The sequence below is a fragment of the Nycticebus coucang genome, chromosome 7, assembly GCF_027406575.1.
Source record: "Nycticebus coucang isolate mNycCou1 chromosome 7, mNycCou1.pri, whole genome shotgun sequence".
Classification (NCBI taxonomy): domain Eukaryota; kingdom Metazoa; phylum Chordata; class Mammalia; order Primates; family Lorisidae; genus Nycticebus; species Nycticebus coucang.
Window position 1 is genome coordinate 5,019,281 of NC_069786.1, and position 19,859 is coordinate 5,039,139.

Below are 19,859 nucleotides of genomic sequence, written 5' to 3' on the forward strand. Positions count from 1 at the left end.
TATCCTTTGCTTTATGGCTTAATGTTGAATATATTTTTATAGTTATATTGGCAATATTTTGGTTAGAATTGTCATTATATTTCTTTTTATATCCACTTACTTACAAATGTCCCATACCCCTGTGTATCTCTCATAAGAGTTTTATGACTTTGTTGTTTTATCCAGCCTGGCAGTTTCTTTTACTGACAACTAAATCCAATTTATATTCACTACAAGCACCAATATATTTGGACTTGTGCAATCGTTTTTCTTACAATTTGGGAAAAACATTTTATGTTTTCTTGCTTGCTACTAGATTGGGTTTTGCTTTACTAGCTTGAAAGTTAAATAATCTATTTCTGTTCTCTTAGCAGTTACCCATAAAATGTAGTTTGACTAACCATAGGGGGGAAAAATCAGTATCTATACCCTCCTCCTGAAACACAGACTTCAGCACAGATGGCCTGCTCAGGGGCCAGTGCCTGGAGCCGCAGTCCTTCCCAGGAATGAGTCCTTGCCCTCAGTGCCGCCTTAACCTACACCTGGGGATATCCACCCACATTGGTCACTCCACTCTCCAACCGGTTCCACTGCCCCAAGTCCTTCCAGGCTCAGTGTCTCCCTGGATGTACAAGGCAAGCTCTTCCTCGGGGTCTGTGAGATCTCCCCAGCCCTGTCTGCTGCTGCCTCTTTCTCTCTAAAGACTGAATGCTGGCCGCGTGCGGAAGCCCAGGCTGCCACGGTGCTGTCCTTAGCACGGAGCCCTCGGTCCCCAGGCCCCCTCCTGTGGTGATCACATCTGTCCCTTGTTGCTTTGAAAGGTTTCCTGTGGACCTGGGGCTCTGCACCTTCAACTGTACTTGCCCTTGTCTGGGTTGATGCAAAGTTAAACCTGCTTTGAATCTGTTTTTCTGAAAATTCTCAATAATTCTTTATTTGAATCTGACCTTTCCTGATTCTCTGCTGTCTCCTTTATATCACGTACAAGATACACGTCATTTGCTCATATCTTCCGCATCTTAATCTCTCCTGCTTCCTTAAGGTAATTCAGATAACCACCCTAATTCAGGCCATTGTAATATAAACACACATGTGCACACACTAATGTTCTAGGATGTATCAAGGAGCCATGTAAAACACAGAGAAGACACATAGGCTGTACATTGAAGGATTATGTGCACACTAGATAGACCTTTCTGTATCTAAAGACAAAGACCACTAAGCTGAATCTCCTGAAATTCAATTCCAGACAAAATCAAACCTGGTTCAGAGTCTGAATTTTCCCTTGGAACATCATCATAAATTGCTTCTTCAGGATCTGGAATAAAAAAGGATGAAAACATTAAACACAGATCATTAAAAATGGAGCACAGGGGTTTTTTTTTTGTTTGTTTTCTAGAAACAGAGTCTCGCTCTGTCACCCCGGGTAGAGTGCAGTGAGTCACAGTTCACAGCAACCTCACTCTTGGGCTCAAGTGAGCCACTCGATTCCCAAGTAGCTGGGACTACAGGCACCCATCGCAATGCCCAGCTATTTTTTTTTTTAGAGGTGGAGTCTTGCTCTTGCTCAGGCTGGTCTCAAACTCTTGAGCTCAAGCAATTCACCTGCTTCAGCCTCCCAGAGTGCTGAGATGACAGGCGTGAGCCACTGCGCCTGGCCTGGAGCACAGGTTTAATTAGATAGGGCCATAGTCTCCAGGCTGTTGTAATTATCCAGAGTTAGTTTATAAGGGTAGTGAATGGTACCTTACCCAAATAAGCAACATTTTTAGAGCAGAATATTTTTTTGGTAATGAAGGATATAGCCCTAAAGAACAGTAAAACGTCACTAATAAGGACTTTATAGTTTCCAGGTCAATTTTTATGATTTTGTGTGCAATTACACATTTCTATAAGGCTCTTTTATAAACACTGTTAAGGTTATGAGATTAATGCATTCTGGTGTACAAAAAAGAACAAGGTTTCATCTATTCGGGCCTTAAAAAAAAAAAAAGTGGCGCCTGTGGCTCAAGCGGCTAAGGCGCCAGCCACATACACCTGAGCTGGCGGGTTCGAATCCAGCCCAGGCCCGCCAAACAACAATGATGGCTGCAACCAAAAAGTAGCTGGGCATTGTGATGGGTGCCTGTAGTCCCAGCTACTTGGGAGGCGGAGACAGGAAATTCACTTGAGCCCAGAAGTTTGAGGTTGCTGTGAGCTGTGATGTCATAGCACTCTACCCAGGGCGACAGCTTGAGGCTCTGTCTCCAAAAAAAAAAAAAAAAAAGTGGTGTAGAGCATTTCATAAATAGAGAGCTCAGTGGAGCCCTGTGAAATGGGAAACCACTGAGAGAAACCAACTGCTCCATAATGTTTCCCACCATTGAAGGCCAAGAGTAGCCAAATACAAGTAAAAAGTGTTAAAAATATAGAAAATGTTTCTGAAATCGCATTATGTGGAATATTAGTGTTCTCTGAAATTGTAATTCTTTAAAAGGGAAGGAGCAGGGGTTCCACAAGCAAAACAGTAACTCTGAGGATGACCACCTGGGGAGACAGCAATGAACCAAGGAACTCGAAGTTCCTACTGACACTTGTAAGAGTTACATGCTTCAGATGTAAACTCATCTCTTAAGTGACCTTTAAACAAAGTTTCCAAAATATTGACTTATTAATGTTACAAAGTACAATAAAAGGTATTACTGTGCTGAAAACTATAAAGGTAACCACTTACTAAGCAATATCAGAAAATAACTTAAATAAAACAACTTTGCGGTGGCACCTGTGGCTCAAAGGAGCAGGGCACCAACCCCATATGCCAGAGGTGGTGGGTTCAAACTCAGCCCCAGCCAAAAAAAAAAAACTGAAAATAAATAAATAAATAAATAAATAAAAATAAATAAATAAAACAACTTTTCCCCTGATACCCAGCCACAGTTATTCTCCCCACAACAAGGGAGAAGGTGCAAATCCAGCAAAATCTCCTCTGTTGTTGTTGTCACAGTCCAACATTACGGATGCTTTCTCTTAATAAACATTTATTAACTGCAGCCACTCATTTGTACTCCTGTTCAATGACAATGAGGGATTGCTAGTTTAGAGAGCTCACTTTTAAGTATAGTTATACTAATTAACTGTCATCTGGGCAATAAAAATGAGTACTGGGGGAGGCGCCTGTGGCTCAGTGGGTAGGGCACCAACCCCATATACTGAGGGTGGCGGGTTTAAACCCAGCCCCGGCCAAACTGCAAAACCAAAAAAATAGCTGGGCGTTGTGGTGGGCGCCTGTAGTCCCAGCTACTCGGGAGGCTGAGGCAAGAGAATCGCCTAAGCCCAGGAATTGGAGGTTGCTGTGAGCTGTGTGACGCCATGGCACTGTACCAAGGGTGAAAAAGTAAGACTCTGTCTCTACAAAAAAAAAAAAAAGAAAGAAAAAAATAAGTACTGAGAGAAATTCACACAAATTCTACTTTGGAAAGAAAACCGCTAGCAAATAGTAAGACAATAATTTAATCTCATGATGATTCTAATTTAATAGCCCCCCCCCCAGCAGGATCATCCAGTTGTACTAAGATCTTAGCTTTGACAAAGTCATAATTAAAGCCAGAATGAAACTTCCAGGAACTGATTGAATAATTAAAAGATAACAAAGATGGTTCTTTCTATCTTGTAAGTCAATAATATAAAACAACTACATAGAAATCAGTGACCAGTTGATAGTAAAAGGCATAATTAGGAAAGTAATCTTTCCTTTTCCTTTAAAAATTAAAAAGCAAGTGAATCTAGCTACAAGTATTTCAGGCTTTGAAACCGCAGGTGGAACGAACAGAAGACCCGTCCCCTTCTGAGGGTGGCTGGCTCAACCCATTGACACTGTAGACACCTCCCAGGACCTGCGTATCGGGGGACACGGGGCAGACGCAGCTCCCAAGTGCTAGAGAGAAACAACAGGAAAGGGAGACGCACTTGGATGAGAAGCTAGTGCAGCTTCAGAGCAGCCTCAAAATGTTCACTTGCTCAGCTTTTCTTAATACTGGATGTCAAGGAACACATTTGTAAAGTTTTGGATCTGATCTGGGACACAAGGACAATGAGCATCGTCCCCTGTTGGTGGTGGCAGGACTTACTCTCCATCCAGGCTGTGTTGGCAGGATCGGCGACCCATCGGGCCAGGGCGCTGTCTTCTTTATTGACTTGATCTTCACTTAAAGGAAACAGACCAGACATCAGAACATTGAACATTCCCTTCCCCGGGCAGCTGAGCATGTGTGTGTGTGCCACTGTGTGTGAGAATTACACACTTTCCAAGACAGTAATACAGGACAACCCCAGCTCAGATTTCCACTCCTAACTCTCCACCAGTGAGTGCTCACAAATGCTCACCACATGCACGGCACAGGGTCTGGGACTCTGGGAATATAGTGGAAATAGAGTCCCTGCTCCAAAAGGCAGAATTGTCCTCTCTGAGGGCCTCTCGTGTGGTGCATAATGCTGGATGGAGACCCCCCCCCAGGCCAGCAAGAGCCCTTGCCAACCCCAAAAACAGGTTAGTGGGAGAAAGAGACAAAGCCTCCATGTACGACCTGGATTTCGTACCATGGGCACCCGGAAGCCACAGGAACACTCTAGTCAGAGGAGTAACAAGACCAGAGTCATCACCCAAACTGAGCGTCACTGACCCAAGGGAGGCACAGACATTGACAGAGGGCACACAGCCGTGGTCAGCCCTCACCATGCCGGCCTCCTGCTGGGAGCATTGGGCAAAGTAAACCAAGCAGCCCCACACAAACGTCAGCTGAAAGGCAGGGACAGGACAGAGTGACCACCAAGAAATATACACGGTACACTCTGGACAACTCGCTTGGGGGAGAAGAGTCATTAACATCTAATTACACGTCGCCTCTCTCACTATGCAGTATGCCACAAATCCTAAGGGGCCACAAGTAACAGAGATCTCCAGGCTGCGGACCCTGGAGGATGGGCTCCCCTCACTCTGTGACTGATGAGGTAGAGTGAGGGTGTGGCCTCCTGCATGGTCAGTGAATTTGCCACAGAGGAAAGGGCCTGTTCTTGCACTCTTTACATTTTAATTATACCTCTTGGGGGCGGCACACACTTATGAGAGACTTTACCTAACAAATGTAAGCCATGCAACCTGGTTCTCTGTACCCTCAACGATTCCCCAACAATAAAAAAAAAAATAAATGAATAATTGATATCAAAACAGAAAGTTACTCCCAATAATGGTAAAGGAAAGAAAAAAGAAATATGAATGGTATTTTAAATTATCCCTGAATGAGTCTATATGCTTAAAATATTTCTTACTTTAAAAATCATTGAGGCTATTTTCACACTACATTTTACATTCCTTTTCTTCAAACTCATTCACCCTTTCGATGGACATCTTTTTCACAGTAGGTTTCTGCCAGCCACCACAAAAATTAGACCACCACTAATTTTTTACACTATACATAACAACAATTGTAATTTCTAATAAAAGGTCCTGGCTGGATCAGTTTTCTGACATGATGCTGTATTTAAGGTTAAGGCAGAACTGCTCCCAGGTCCCCTGTGCGCCTTTTAAGACTTCACAGACGGACACGGGGATTCTTCATAGGCTGGCCCAACTGACCAGGACACACCTGGCCAGTACAACTTGACGCCTGAGATAAACTCAGTTCTGCCCTGACTCTGCCCTCCACCACTGTCCCTGCATGCCCCCGGGACACTCAGGGGCCAAGGTGAGACAGCTGCTGTAGGCCTGAGGGACCTCCAAGGTGAGAGACAATCCCACTCGGAGACCTGAGGAGGAGAAACGCCAATGGCCAGCAGGCCGGGAGCGCGCGGAAGCACTGCGTTGATATCACAGGACACAGGCATGAGTTCAGAACACAGAATTAATGAAGTTACCTGTTTGGAGGGTCCTCAGAGCTTAAAGAATTAAACTGGTGATCTTCTGTGACTTCTAGTGTCTCTGCTAAGGAAACAGACAAATTAAAGCTGTTTTATACAGGACAAAAATGCTTATGACACTGATTTTTTTTTTTTTTTAACAGACCAGCTCTCACTCTGTGACCTAAGCTGGAGCACAGGACATGATCAGTCTCAGAGCTCACAGCAACATCAAACCCCTAGGCTCAAGCAATCCTCTGGCCTCAGTCTCAAGTAGCTGAGGCAACTACTGGCACATGCCACCATACTCAGCTAACTTTTCTATTTTTTGTAGAAATGGGTCTCACTATGTTGTCCAGGATGGTCTCAAACTCCCGAGCTCATCCAGTCCTAGCCACCCAAAGTGCTGTGACTATAGGTATGAGCCACCATGCCTGGCCTAAAGTTGATTTTTTTTTCCCTGAAATGATTTCAGATTTCCATTTCTTATCAACAATAGGCTTATGTGTCTAGAAAGATGATTGATAAATTTAGAAATTTTTAGCTTTTTAGATAAAATGTACGAGGTCTAACAATGAAGTTTGCAAACTTGTTACTGTGCGCTTATGTTGACAGCACTGTACAAACAACTCAGTAGTTCCCGAGCCCTGAGATATCAGAGCCCCACAGTCGTGTTTGTGTGTATATGTGGCAGTGTCTTGCTCAGTGGCATTCATCATTGTTGCTGCTGTCACCGGCCGCCCCACCCAGGAAATCCCTCCAAGAAATGAAATGTGTGTAACACTGGGTGTCCACCACATACAAGACCTTCCACATGGAGAGGTAGAGGGAAGGAGAGCTGAGGACCTGGGAGCTCTATCCAGACAGGCTTAGGCCTCATCTCATTGCTGCAAGGGCTACCCGAGGTGCTGGGGGGCCCCGAGGATGAACAAGGCAGAACCTGCCTCCACACGCAGGTTTGGGTCAGTAGGAAAGATACTGGGATCTGGTCCCTCTGCGTGGCCAGGCTTGAGCTCCAGGCAGGGCCCTGTAACCTTCCACTGCCAGGCAAGGAAGGGCCTGGGCTGGGAGATGCCCAGGGCAACCCATTCCACGCACAGAAGCTGGGAAGCCTGGGGGCTGTGGAGGCAGGAAGTTCAGGCCCGGCTCACCCCGGGCCCAGCGCCAGAGTCTATGCCTTTCCCACCACCGCGGTAAAGAGGTCTGTGTGCTTGTGTCACTGAAGGATTAGAGGACAAACACAGGGTCACTTGTGCCTCCATTCTGGGGCTCACAATAGTCTTTATTATGGCAGGGTGTATAACAGGGTTTCATTACTGGCTCTAAGTTAACAATACAAAAATAAGGAAATTGTTTTAAAATCATGCTAAATAATTCTAAAAATTATTTTAAATTATATTTGGTCATTTAAAATAACCAAAGAATTTAAAAATTAGCAAATTACTTTACAATAAACACATCTTCCGTAAGCACAAACTCCCCACGATCAGCACTTGGGTATTGTCAAGAGGTTCTTACTTCTTACGGTTACAGAATAAGCACTGTGCACCATGCTGAAGTCCCAGGATCGCTGCCAACTTCAACAGGAAAAAGGGTGGGGAAACCTCTATCCTAAAAACCCTCTGTTGTTTCCAAAATTCAAAATCAAGACTTTTCTCTGAAGAAGACTTTTTCCTCGATTGTTATTAACTGCACAGGGCCCATCTACTGAAATTTCCACACGGTGTGAACTATGCTTCTCCACCTCAGAGGCTTTCTTGCCAAAAGAACATCTGGCAAATTGGGGAATTCCTACAGTGTATCCTGGGCAAACAACACGGAAATAATTTTGGTGAGACAGGAAGCATTCAGCCCGGGTGTCCTGATGGGGCCCATTCAGAGGCAGAACTTTTGCAGAGGAGGGGGGGTTCTGCACTTGGCTGGCTCCTGAGCTCCTGGGCCCGTGGCAGGTGCCCAAAGGAGGCCCTAGCTGCAGGCACTCAACCCCCATCCCAAATAGGAAGCTCTGCAGAAACCACTGACGCTTGACACATGCCCAGGCGTGCATAAGGGTGGCAGGGAACGGGCTTTTACAATAAGCCGTCCCACGGCACAGGTGGAGGTGGCGACAGAGGCACCAAACCACGCCCTGTCACGGGGCCTTGGTCTTGGGGTGGGAGAGGGAGGGAGGCACCTACATGGTCACCCGAGGGGCTTCCTCTGCCTTTGACAGGGACACAGGAACGCTGTCTCTTGCATCCTCTCTGCACCCTCCTCGCTCATGACGTCCCTGGAGGGCACCTGCGGAGCTCACTGGACACCTCTAAGATCCCTTCCCCACTGGACTCTCTCCTTCCTCCATCCCCTCGGCCGGACAGACTCTGACCTCAAGAGAGCCTGGATGTCTCTCAAGAGTCAACAAATGACTTTAGAATGTGCAGAAACACAACCATTCTTTAGACTAGCGACAAGTGTGAGAAAATGCATGAGATTCGCTGTGAAGTGGTTGAGGCAGGAATTTTCACATCGGTCCTCCCTGACAAGAAGGCCTCTACATTTGGGATTAGATGTTATTTCAAGATTTTTCAAATAATACACTCTGACTCTTTTGTGTAATTGTGTCCCCATCATAGAATAAATTGAATTTGGGGCTTATTTTCTGACTTTGCAATAAACATCTACAACTGGGGGAGAGAAGGGGCCGGGCCCGGACGCTAACGGAGCAGGAGCTGCTGCAGGGGCGCGGGCAGGGGGGCAGTACCTTCCTCGTCCAACGATGTGGTGCGCACGATGACAGGGCTGGAGTAGGCGGGCAGCAGCAGGGGCAGGCTCGAGGGGACAGCGTAGCCACAGGGCACAGGCACGGAGTACCCGCTGGGCACAAGCAGACCCGCACACTCCTCCTCTGCACCACAGTCAGCAGCAGGTGGTGGATCTTCCTGGAACGGAGTGATGTCAATGACAGAATACGGATTCACTTTCACTGGGACCAGAAGTTTGGGTGGTTCTACCGCTGTGACGCCGTCTGCTCCGTGTCCATTTTCCCCTCCTGGAGGACCCAAAAGGGACTTGTCAGCAAACACACCTCCAAAAGCACAGGAATATTTTCTCCTGGGCTTGGGCAAGAAGGAGGTGGGAAGGCCCAGTCTCCATTCACCTCAAGAGCCACTGTGCAGATGGGCGGGACGTGCAGACAGCTGGCACCTTGGGGTGAGACACACCCGCCAGGTTGTGCCTGAGACAGCTCCTCCAAGGTACAGAGGCTGCAGGAGCATCGCTGGCCACACCGCAGGGCTTTGCCCTGGACAAGGGGACAGGGCCCTAGTCCTCCCACTGTGCGGTGGTCCAAGCAGCACATCTGACCAGTGCCCAGCCCACAGCCTGGCTTAGAACTATAACCCTCTGCAGTTAATTCATCTCTGACGCTTTTAGCACTTTATATGTGTACATGTAGTGATACAGTGATGAGGCAATTTTTGTCAGAAAACAGCAATACCTTTTCTGTGCAAAATATAAGTAGAAAGAGCGACAAGACGGAAAATTGTGGAAAATAGGGGACACAGAAAAGAAATGCCACCAAACTCAAAAAAAGTAATTTCAGATATACCACAGAGAAGTCACATATCTCTGGCTCCTAGAAATCGTCCTTTTCCTACAATTCCCCTATCAGGTAGTGAGAATAAGGAGAAAATCAGAAGCCCCTGATGGACAGTGAACAGGCCCCCCAGGTGGCAACCGGGGACGTACCTGTGGGCAAGGACTCTTCATCAGCAGCCTCGACCCCACCGGGCGCAGAGGGGGCTTGTCTATCGGCTTCCGGGATTTCATCTCCACTGTCGAAATCGAACTGTTCTCCCTCATCTTCCTCATTGTTGTTGGTATCATACTTCACGTCACTTTCTAACGTTTAAAATAACGTAAATGACAACGTTAACATTTACTACCAGCACGTTCCTGAACAAAGACGAAAAGCAAAGACCAAGGAGACAGACAAATGGCTAGTTAGCTACAGCCAGAGATGCCAACTTACTCTACCTGGAAGCTAGCTGTTTACTGGGAAAAATCAGTATCACCAGAATTTTGTATCAGCGTTTCTTTATTTCCTTTCCATTGGGTCTAACAACTCATAGTTGGAAAAGAAAATGAAAAGGAAGGGAAAAAAAGACTTTTCACATTTTAAATACACATACCATGGACTTACAAATTACATAGGAAAAAGCAAATCTTAACAATGTATTAGGCCAATGAGCAAGAGGAGGAAAGTTTTAACCCAGTGATGGGCATGCACTTGACTTGACCGCATGGGCAGGACCTGCCCATCACTCCCTGCAATGGGTACCTCCCATCACTCCCTGCAGTGGTACCTCCCATCACCCCCTGCAGTGGGTACTTCCCATCACTCCCTGCAGTGGGTACTTCCCATCACTCCCTGCAGTGGAACCTCCCATCACCCCCTGCGGTGGGAACCTCCCATCACTCCCTGCAGTGGTACCTCCCATCACCCCCTGCAGTGGGTACTTCCCATCACTCCCTGCAGTGGGTACTTCCCATCACTCCCTGCAGTGGAACCTCCCATCACTCCCTGCGGTGGGAACCTCCCATCACTCCCTGTAGTGGGTACTTCCCATCACTCCCTGCAGTGGAACCTCCCATCACTCCCTGCAGTGGGAACCTCCCATCACCCCCTGCAGTGGGTACTTCCCATCACTCCCTGCAGTGGAACCTCCCATCACTCCCTGCAGTGGAACCTCCCATCACCCCCTGCAGTGGGAACCTCCCATCACTCCCTGCAGTGGTACCTCCCATCACTCCCTGCAGTGGAACCTCCCATCACTCCCTGCAGTGGAACCTCCCATCCCCCCTGCAGTGGGAACCTCCCATCACTCCCTGCAGTGGTACCTCCCATCACTCCCTGCAGTGGAACCTCCCATCACTCCCTGCAGTGGAACCTCCCATCATCCCCTGCAGTGGGAACCTCCCATCACTCCCTGCAGTGGTACCTCCCATCACTCCCTGCAGTGGGACCTCCCATCACTCCCTGCAGGGGGACCTGCCATGGCTGCTCAGCCAGGATTGCTAGTTGCTGGGGGAGGGGTGATGATTTGCTGATGTAACATATTTCGTATCACAAATATGATATGACTTTTTCTTTAAAAGTCAGCTGAATTTATTTTTCAAGGATCGGAGCACTGCACTTGCTGTAATCTCAAATTATTAGAGGGTCGTTTTCTTTAAAAAGTATTTCTGGAAAAAAATACATACCCTAGAACTAAGATGTTCTGAAATAGCATGAAGATCTTCTATAGACAAAATAACCCTACGATTTCTGTGCAGGGACAAATACAAGCTATGGGGACCTGAAGCCACACTGTCCTTGCACAGAAGAGCACAGTTCTCTCCATTGTCTTGAGGGATGGCAGTGGCCAGGGGGTCTTCAGAGGGATGCCCTGAGAGGCAGGATGCTCCTGCATACTCTGATCACACATGACCTCCATTGCTGGGACTTAGGCGAAGACACCTCATAACGCTGAGAGATCTGTGGGCAGCACCAGAGACAGCGCATGGCCCCGTGTGCCTCACAGAGACAATTCTGGAGAAATTATCACAAGCTCTTGGAGAAAGGACCCTGCCTATTCACCAGTAGACGAGCCTCAGTACACCTGAGAGGTGGTGCCTGCAAGACACACACCAGGCTCACATGAATGAATGAATGAGAAGCAGGCTACAAACTTGCGAGTTTTTTTTGCCAAAATAACTCATTTTTCCTTAATAAAACTAAGTAGAATTCAATAAGCAAAGGGGAATAAAAACCATCAAGAAAGTCCATCAAAAGTTCAAATCTGCACATGACCAGGATGCCCAGCATTGCAGCCTGAAGCTGGAAGAGGTGGGGGATTCAACCCAGGCTCCCTGAGGGAGGTTCCCTGTGTCCCATCAGCACCCTGACCTAGAGTCCCAGACTCTGGAACAACCACAGGACACATTTCTGTTGCATAAGCCAAGTGGTCTGTGGCACTCTATCAGGGCAGCCCCAGGAGGACAGCGCAGGAGCTGGGCCACGTCTACTCCTGTGACCCGGGTTGCCAGCCTCTGCCTGTTTCACAACATTCACAGTGGGAGTCACAGAAGCAATTCCCACTCCTCAGAACCAGTGTTCTCCAGTGAACCATTTACCAAAGTAAAAGAACAACTGTGAGAAAAATCTCAAGTTTTAAAACCTGAAAATGCTGAAAGACCACTCAAAGCATCTCATGCGGCAAATTACAGATAACATTAAATTTTTAAAAAGGTTTTTGGTGAATCTATAATTTAGTGGTCCTTACTGAAGTAATTGTTTGACAAATTGGCTCTCTAAACACTGGGTCACTTCCAAGTCACCCACGAGGCACAGAAGCATTGTGGGAGGGGGTGTGGCAAGCAGGCCATGTGGGGGTCAGGACGTATGTCCTGCAGACGGGGACACACAGCCGGGAGCTGGATGGGCAGTCTACGGTGGCCTGGGAAGGACAGTGGCAGGGGCTACACAGGGCCAGGGTCTGATGGTTTGGCTGTAGCCTAGGGCTGACATGCACAGGACTGCAGGTTTTGAGGCCAGGGCTGGCCCAAAAGGCCACAAAATTAAACCCAGTATTGGGGTTTGTGAACCATCCTTCTTTTCTGTTCCTCCAGGCCTGCCCAAGACAGACTGAGAAATGTCATGTGACACCTAAAGCTACACTAATCACAAAACCACAAAGTCATAAAGTAACACAAGGTCTAGGACAGGGCAGGACCCCAGCAGTATTTCTTCATGAATACACTAAGGAGAACACAGATATGTGACCTGAAACAACCACAAACATGAAACACTTCAATTTTCTCATTTCTTTAAGAAAATATTTATTTTATGGTCTTCAAGAGACACACTGACTCCAGGTCCAACATCCCCAAGAAGAAGACAGGCTGCCACCCCCATCCCTTCCCTGGTGAGCAGACGACCCTCTGGCCACTCCAAATCCACGAGCAGCTTTTAAGGAGAAGCCGAGGATTAACTCACTAAGAAAAGCAATTATAGGAATATTTATTTGTAAGTTCAGAGATGAAAGCTAAGCATTAATTTCCTGGGAATTTTAAGACCATGTTTGATTGTAAAGTGAAAGCTTAATTCAAGATATAATTTTCTCTTATGTCCAATGTGGTGGTTTGTTTTTTAATTCCTTTTATTGTTTTATTTTTATTTTTAAATAAAAATTTAAAAGCACCAGGTTGCAAACAGCTTCAGTAACAAGAGGCTATTCGTAAACACGTGTGCTCCAGGTGTTACTGTGGTTGGCAGCTGTGCTGCTGCAGGAGGGTCCCCCAGAAAATAGTGCCCCCCAGGAGGAAAGCCCACCCCACCCACCTTCAGGGCCAGCCCTGCCCCTGGCAAGGCCCGGCCCACAGGGTCAGCCCCCCTCTACTTCCGCTCACTGTGTGGGTGCTGCCCTTTGTCTGAGCTCTCTATGGAAGTCACCAGGCATTTGGTAACTGACTTTTTTGTGAATCATCGTTAATATGGCAATGGTCCTGGTTTCTTCTCCCCATAACATACTTTGCTATTAATTAGAGAAAGACTTTAGCTGGTGGTGTGACTTTAAAATCATAAAACTGTGGAGTTTTGCACACTGAAATGTACCTGAGCATTTTCTAACATGATAAAAAAAAAAAAAAAAAATCCCAGATCCTCCTCTAACTTGGTTTGCTAAATGCTCAGGGGCCTGGATTCTGAGCACTTTATAGACAGTAAGTCCCAGCATACACTTGAGAGACACTGCTGCTTGTAAAGAGGATGACCGGCCACAGACCCTCAGAGGCTGCTGAGGTCATCAGCTCACACTTGTCCAAGTCAACATTCTGACCCAGGAAGCCTGAACTCCCTCCTGGTGCCCTCCCGCCTCTCAGACACCACTCCACCTGGTGATGGTTTGGCAGCTGTGAGCAAGTCCCCAGAGAGGCACAGGCACCTGATGAAGGGGAAGGAACGGTGGTGGAATAAAGAGATTCCCACCAAACATGTAACAGCTCGGTGGATGGGATGTTACGCAGCCACTGCCCATGACAGTTAGGAAATACTTACGAAATAAAAGATTTAAAGCAGGACATAAAAATGTATACTCAACAAAAATGTATATGGAATGACTACAACTACGTAGACAAGAAATAGGAGTAAAATAACCAGAAAAAAATAATGATAACCCAAAACACAAACCACCAGTTACGCCTGGTGCTGGTAAGACGTCAGATTTGCGTCCCGCTGCTTTTTTTTTTTTTTTTTGGAGACAGAGTCTCACTATCTCGCCCTCAGTTGAGTGTCATGGCATCACAGCTCACAGCAACCTCAAACTCTTGGGCTCAAGCCATTCCCTTGCCTCAGTCCCCTGAGTAGCTGGAACTACAGGAGCCTGCCACAACGCCCGGCTATTTTGCTGTTGTTGTTGCAGTAGTAATTGTAGTTCAGCAGGCCCTGGCAGGGCTCGAACCCACCAGCCTCGGTGTATGTGGCTGGCGCCCTAGTCACTGAGCTACAGACGCTGAGCCTGCTTCTCTATTTTCAAAGGCATTTTTATTTTAAGTGGATAGCTTTACTTAGCAGTGGGAGGAGATTATAATTAGAATATCATCAAATCATCAAAAAAGATATTAGGCCATCATCCCTATGTTTACTTGTCACAAAAGTTAATTAACTAGCCAACCATGGTGGCTCACACTTATAATCCTAGCAGTCTAACAGGCTGAGGTGGGTAGATCACCTGAGCTCAGGAGATTGAGACAAAGCGAGACCTCATCTCTACTAGCCAGGCATTGAAATAGAAAAACTAGCCAGGCATTGTGGCTGGCACCTGTAATCCCAGCTACTCAGGAGGCTGCGACCAGAGGATCTCTTGAACCCCGAAGTTTGAGATTGCTGTGAGCTATAACACCGAGGCACTCTACCCAGGGTGACTGAGTCTCTGTCTCAAAAAAAAGAAAAAGTTAATTAACTAGATAGTCATGTAGCGCTATCACAGTTGTTGAGCTGTAGTCCTATTGTTTAAATTGTGACCTTCCCCCAAAGGTGCAAAGGCCACATAGGAGCTGTCAGCCAAGGAAAGGAGGGCCAGGAGCCACATTCCCCATGGCACCAAGACCCCACCACTGGGATGGCCTGCAGCTGCCTCCTCAGCCTCCAAAGCTCCTGGGAACTGTTCTGGGGGAAATGTTAATAGTGGCGAATTGAGGGGATTTCCACATTCCCAGCTGGGGGAGACCTGCCCAAGACTAGATGGCGTGGGAACGGGGGAGGATAACCTGGCCAGTCTGACTGGCCTGTGCATCTGTGTGGCATCTTGAGAGGCCAAATCACACCTGCTGGCAAGAGGGGTCCACAGGAGAGCCCCACGGGGACCCTGTGGGAACCGGGAAATTAACTCCTTGCAGGCCTTCGCCCCTACTACGGGGATGAAGTGTGGTCTGGTCAGGCACCTCAGCAAAGTCTAGTCCTGTGGAGAACCGGCACGGGGCAAACCCAGGGGCGTTACAGTGAAGGCAGAGTGATTAGGGTTACCAGGCACTGGCCGGCACTGAAGATGCTATCAGCAAACCCCAGACACACTTTTAATGAGAAAACAGATGGTTTCAGTCTTCTTTGAAAACAGTGGTCAAAACACGGTGAAAGGAAGTGTACATTTGCCAGGAGATTTTTTAGTAGGCCAGAGCTCTCCCGATTCCTAACACCTGTGGAAGGAGCTTCCTGCACCTGCCTTTTATTTGCAGCTTGTTCTTCAACTGTAACTGTCTCTTGCACACTCCGCACCCCAGTTGTCATTCCCCACCTTACATGTGTGGGGAGGAAGATGCTGAAGGTGACGGCTCATCTCCACAAAATGCCAGGAAGAAGGCAGGTTCCTTGCAGGCTAGAAGGAGAAGTGCCCCAGGGTGGACAAGCCCCCGCTGGGCGCGTCCCAAAGGAAGGAAATCCATACGGGAAGAGCCTTTCCTGCAGCGTGGTCTCAGCAGCCAAGGTTTGGAGTCACCTTAAGTGTCCATCAGCGGTGACGGGATAAAGAAAATGTCACATACGTACACAATGGAATACTATTCAGCCCCCAAAAGGGTAAAATCCTGCCACCTGCAGTGACAAGGAAGGAATTGGAGGTCACTGTGTTATGTGAAATAATCCAGACGCTGTCTCCCCCACACAGGGAGGGCAGAGGCGGGTCTCAGGAAGGGGACAGGTGGTCACCAGGGGCCAGAGGGGGCAGAGGAAGCGGAGTATATAAATGGGCACAAATACACAGTTTGACAGAAGAAATGAGACTGGTGCCCAATAGAGCAGTAGGGTGACTATAGATGAATTACAAAATAATTGGTCTATTGTACATTTCAAAATTGCTAGAACAGCTGGAATGTTTCTAGCATAAAGAAAAGACAAATATTTTTGGTGAGAGGTAACCCAAGTACACTGATTTCATATTTACAAATTATATGAGTGCATTAAATCATCACATGTACCCTGAAGCGATGTACACCTTCTATACATCAATAATCAAAAACTATTTATTACCCCCTAAAACAGAAATAAGAACAGAACTGCAGCCTCAGCTTCTTGGTATCACTTCTCATCATCTAGGGTCTTACGGCTCCAGGAAACTCCAAAAGGTAGACGTTTACTTCTGCCTTCACACCCCAAACACAGGCAGAAGATGCCCGGAGGCTCTTCACACTTGTGCCCCTGCCACCAGCTACTGCTGGGTGCCCTCCACCCCAATTCCTTCACCTGTGGATCATTTGTCACAGCTTGGTAAGCAATGGCATCTCTGGGTCCTCGAGGGGTGAAGGACAGATTCAGCTCTTTCCTGCCCAGTCACAACCCCTGAGAGCACCCACTTAGTGGGCAGAACAGAGCCAAGACAGGTTTCTCCCCAGACCCATGCTGCCGGCTTGCGGGGGCAAGGCCTGAACCTGGGCAGGTTAATTCCTGGACCTCTGCGGCTTAGTCGCCTCCCATCCTCTGCTCCTGCCCTGCAGCTAACCCAGGTCTGTGTGCACAGCACGGTCCAGCAGACACAACAAGGATGCAGCCACGTCTCAACAGGAAGCCCCGCAGGCCGCCCACTGCACAGAGGTTGGTCAGTGGCGACCTGCTTCACCGCTGGCCGCTGTGTGAGCCCGTGTCCCCTGGCCTGGTCTTTTTGGCAGTCGCTTAACTCTGGTGAGGTGACACTAAATAGGAAACTTTAACTGGCGGCCCCTCCCTTCGTACAGTCTCTGCCAAGTGAGATGGAGAAAGAAGGTGGCACTTGTCCCTTGTCCATAAGCTACAGGCAGAGAAAATACAAAAGGAAACTACCTGTGCTTGGCCCAGGTGCAGGAGAGGCTGTGTGGTTTGGTGGGAGAAGGCTTGCCTCAAGCAAGCTGCATTTATTAGCCTCTAAAACAGGAAGCTTCCTTTTCCTAACCATGCCCCTCCAGTAGGAGCTGGTTAAGTTACGCATTCCAGGAATCTCTGATGCTGACAGCAGGCCCCCTCCTCACAGGGAAGCACCTGTGAGGACAGTGAGAGGCTCCCAGGATGACCCGAGGGGAGGGAGGCACGTGCCGGGTACAGGCGGGTGTGAGCATGTAGGGCCATGGCTCACAGCAGAGCCTCATCTTTCTCCCCAGCAGCTTAAAGGTCCCCAAAGTTTCAGGTCTGGGTGAGAGTCTGATTGCACCACAACCCAGCAGGGACACCTCAAGTGGGGAGACCCATTACCTTCAGGAGCGGGAGGTGGCAGCCCTCGCTGGTCCATGCCACAGCCTGCTTTCCTCAGCTTTGTCGGAAGACGGGGGCCCTAGAAGAATAAGACAGTGCTGGTCACATGTCAGGAGGATGCACATTCGCTCACCACGCACAGGGCTCTACAGATAACCCTGAAGAAAGGCAGTTGTCATAAACAGCTATAATTAGAGAACTTACCACCTATTAGTGGCAAATACTTGTAAATCTTCCTTGAAATAATATTCATGAACAAAACAAAACCAAGCAGCTCTCAGCGTTGGCTGGACTTCACCTTGAATTGTAGCCAGGAGCTTATTTTGCAACTTGGACTCATTGGTCAGACCCTCCCAACCTAACCCAGCCTTCAATTCTCCGCTTAATTTCATGCTGTAGTCTCAGGGGAAACGTCAACACATAAACATTTTTCTTCCTCTTCCTTCAACTAAAACTTTAACTGTTTTGAATAAAGCCTTGTTCAGGACTGAGAACAGAGTTGACCGTGTAACTAACCTCTTGGGTCCAGGCAGATCCCCACATGCCTGTTTTTTTCTGCTTTTCTTTCCTAAACTTATTTCCCTACATGCTAACAGAAAAGCAAATTTCAGCATAAGTCTATACATACTAGCACTCGAGGAGGCGGCCAGGGCCTAGTGCTAGAAGAGGCTGTCCTGGTACCCAAGTTCACTTGACCTGTGCTGAGACCACAGAAGACCTGGTCCCCCCAGCACCATCAGATTAGGAGCAACCTTGGCCACAGCCAGGCCCAGGACCAGGCCCAGGTGGAGAATGATGGCCCAAGTGTCACCTGCACACCAGCACCTCCTGGGCCACACTGGCCACAGCCCAGGTGACCACTGGCCTCCTGTGCTCTTCAACCAGGAGAACACCAGCGAAAAGCCAGCAGGTGCTGGAGGGTTCTGGTCTCTGCTGAGGCACACCAAGGACACACACTCAGCCCTGACAATTCTAACATCATTCACAGAATTGACTGTTCTGGTGCTTTCAGGAGAAAACAAGCACCTCAAAGTCAGATGAGCTGTTAATACTCTTGCCAGTCTGTCAGCAGCCGGGACAGAGTGGGATCCCAGCCACCAACCTCAGGTGCCTGTCAGAAGCTATGTCCTCGCCCCCTTGCCAGCCCCCCAGCACCTGCCTGCATCACTCTGCCTCCGTCATCTCAGCAGCAGGTGCAAGGGGGCTTGCCAGGTGCCATAACAGTGCCCTGATTCTCATATTTGCTATGACATAGCCATCACAACCTAGGAAGTAGGTCTGTTATTATTTTCAAATGAAGAAAACTACAGCCAGGAAGACTTAAGACAGTTACCAGGGCTACACCTGGGGGCAAGAGTCTGATGTCAGAGCCTGAGAGCCCAGACCTGGAACCTCCAGTTCCCCCTGCTTATCCCTATGAAGCTGGAGACCTGGCAGGTTAGGTCGTCTCTGCCTGGAATATGTGGACAGTGGCAATCTCTCTCAGAGTGCTGTAGCCAAGTGGACCATCTGGGGATGAGAACAGCGCTCAGTACAGTGCCCAGTGCAGTAACCAAGCACTGGCCACAACTGTCCACTGCAGCCGTAGTCACCATTCCCACTGAACCCCAGGGCTTCCATCGGACACACATTTAGCGACACCAACGTGGGGCAGAGGTGCTTATCCTCTCAGAGAAGATGTGATCCTGTTTCCCATTTCAGACACACATGCTTAGACTAGGGCAGTCAGGGTGGGGTGCGTGCACACAGAAGGATCTCTCGGAGCGAAGGCACTGCTCACGAGCTGGTTGACCTTTGTGCTAAGAACACAAACCTGCGGGAACTCAGCCAACCCTGGCTCTGTGGCACTGACAACAAAACGGAAATGATGGTTTGAGCTGCAGCCAACAAATAGGCCGCAGCCAGGCACTCACACCAGTTTGATGGGAAAGCTACGCAGGGGCCCTTGGAGGCGCATGCGGGGCAGGGGGCACGGGGGTTGGTCTTGGGGTGGGGGCCAGGGAGGCCGCAAGAAGGACAGGCCACCCCAGAAGCTTCTGGCAGCTCCAGAAGATGGAAGGAGAACACTTTCCACTGCTACGTCATCTCCCAGCCATAAAAAGCAAAAATGCTGGATCACATATTTATGGATCCTTCAGAAATTTGGGTTAATTTCACCTCTGAATGAACACGGCAGCCAGAGAAACTCCATCTCCCAGATCAGTGCTGCCAGAGGTGTGGGACCCTGACAGGTTTAGGGACCGCGGTAAGGCAGCATCCATCCCCCAGCAGGTGCCTC

The 19,859-nt window shown here is 48.3% G+C and overlaps 1 protein-coding gene across 7 annotated transcripts in view; it reads right to left on the reverse strand.

Moving 5' to 3' along the window:
- ARHGEF10 (Rho guanine nucleotide exchange factor 10) overlaps nucleotides 1-19,859 on the reverse strand; it is a 101,896-nt gene that overhangs the window by 74,271 nt on the left and 7,766 nt on the right. For 4 of the 7 annotated variants that reach the window (XM_053597713.1, XM_053597708.1, XM_053597709.1 and 1 more), the window contains exons 2-7: nucleotides 17,582-17,660; nucleotides 9,577-9,729; nucleotides 8,591-8,878; nucleotides 5,869-5,935; nucleotides 4,086-4,162; nucleotides 1,241-1,297 (exon numbers count right to left, since the gene is read on the reverse strand). In XM_053597713.1, coding sequence (XP_053453688.1) covers nucleotides 1,241-1,297; nucleotides 4,086-4,162; nucleotides 5,869-5,935; nucleotides 8,591-8,878; nucleotides 9,577-9,729; nucleotides 17,582-17,618 — 679 coding nt within the window. In that variant the 5' untranslated portion in view covers nucleotides 17,619-17,660. Of the gene's footprint in view, nucleotides 1-1,240; nucleotides 1,298-4,085; nucleotides 4,163-5,868; nucleotides 5,936-8,590; nucleotides 8,879-9,576; nucleotides 9,730-17,581; nucleotides 17,661-17,785; nucleotides 17,805-19,859 lie in introns of those variants that run through there. The other 3 variants (XM_053597714.1, XM_053597715.1, XM_053597712.1) reach the window with 2 other exon arrangements.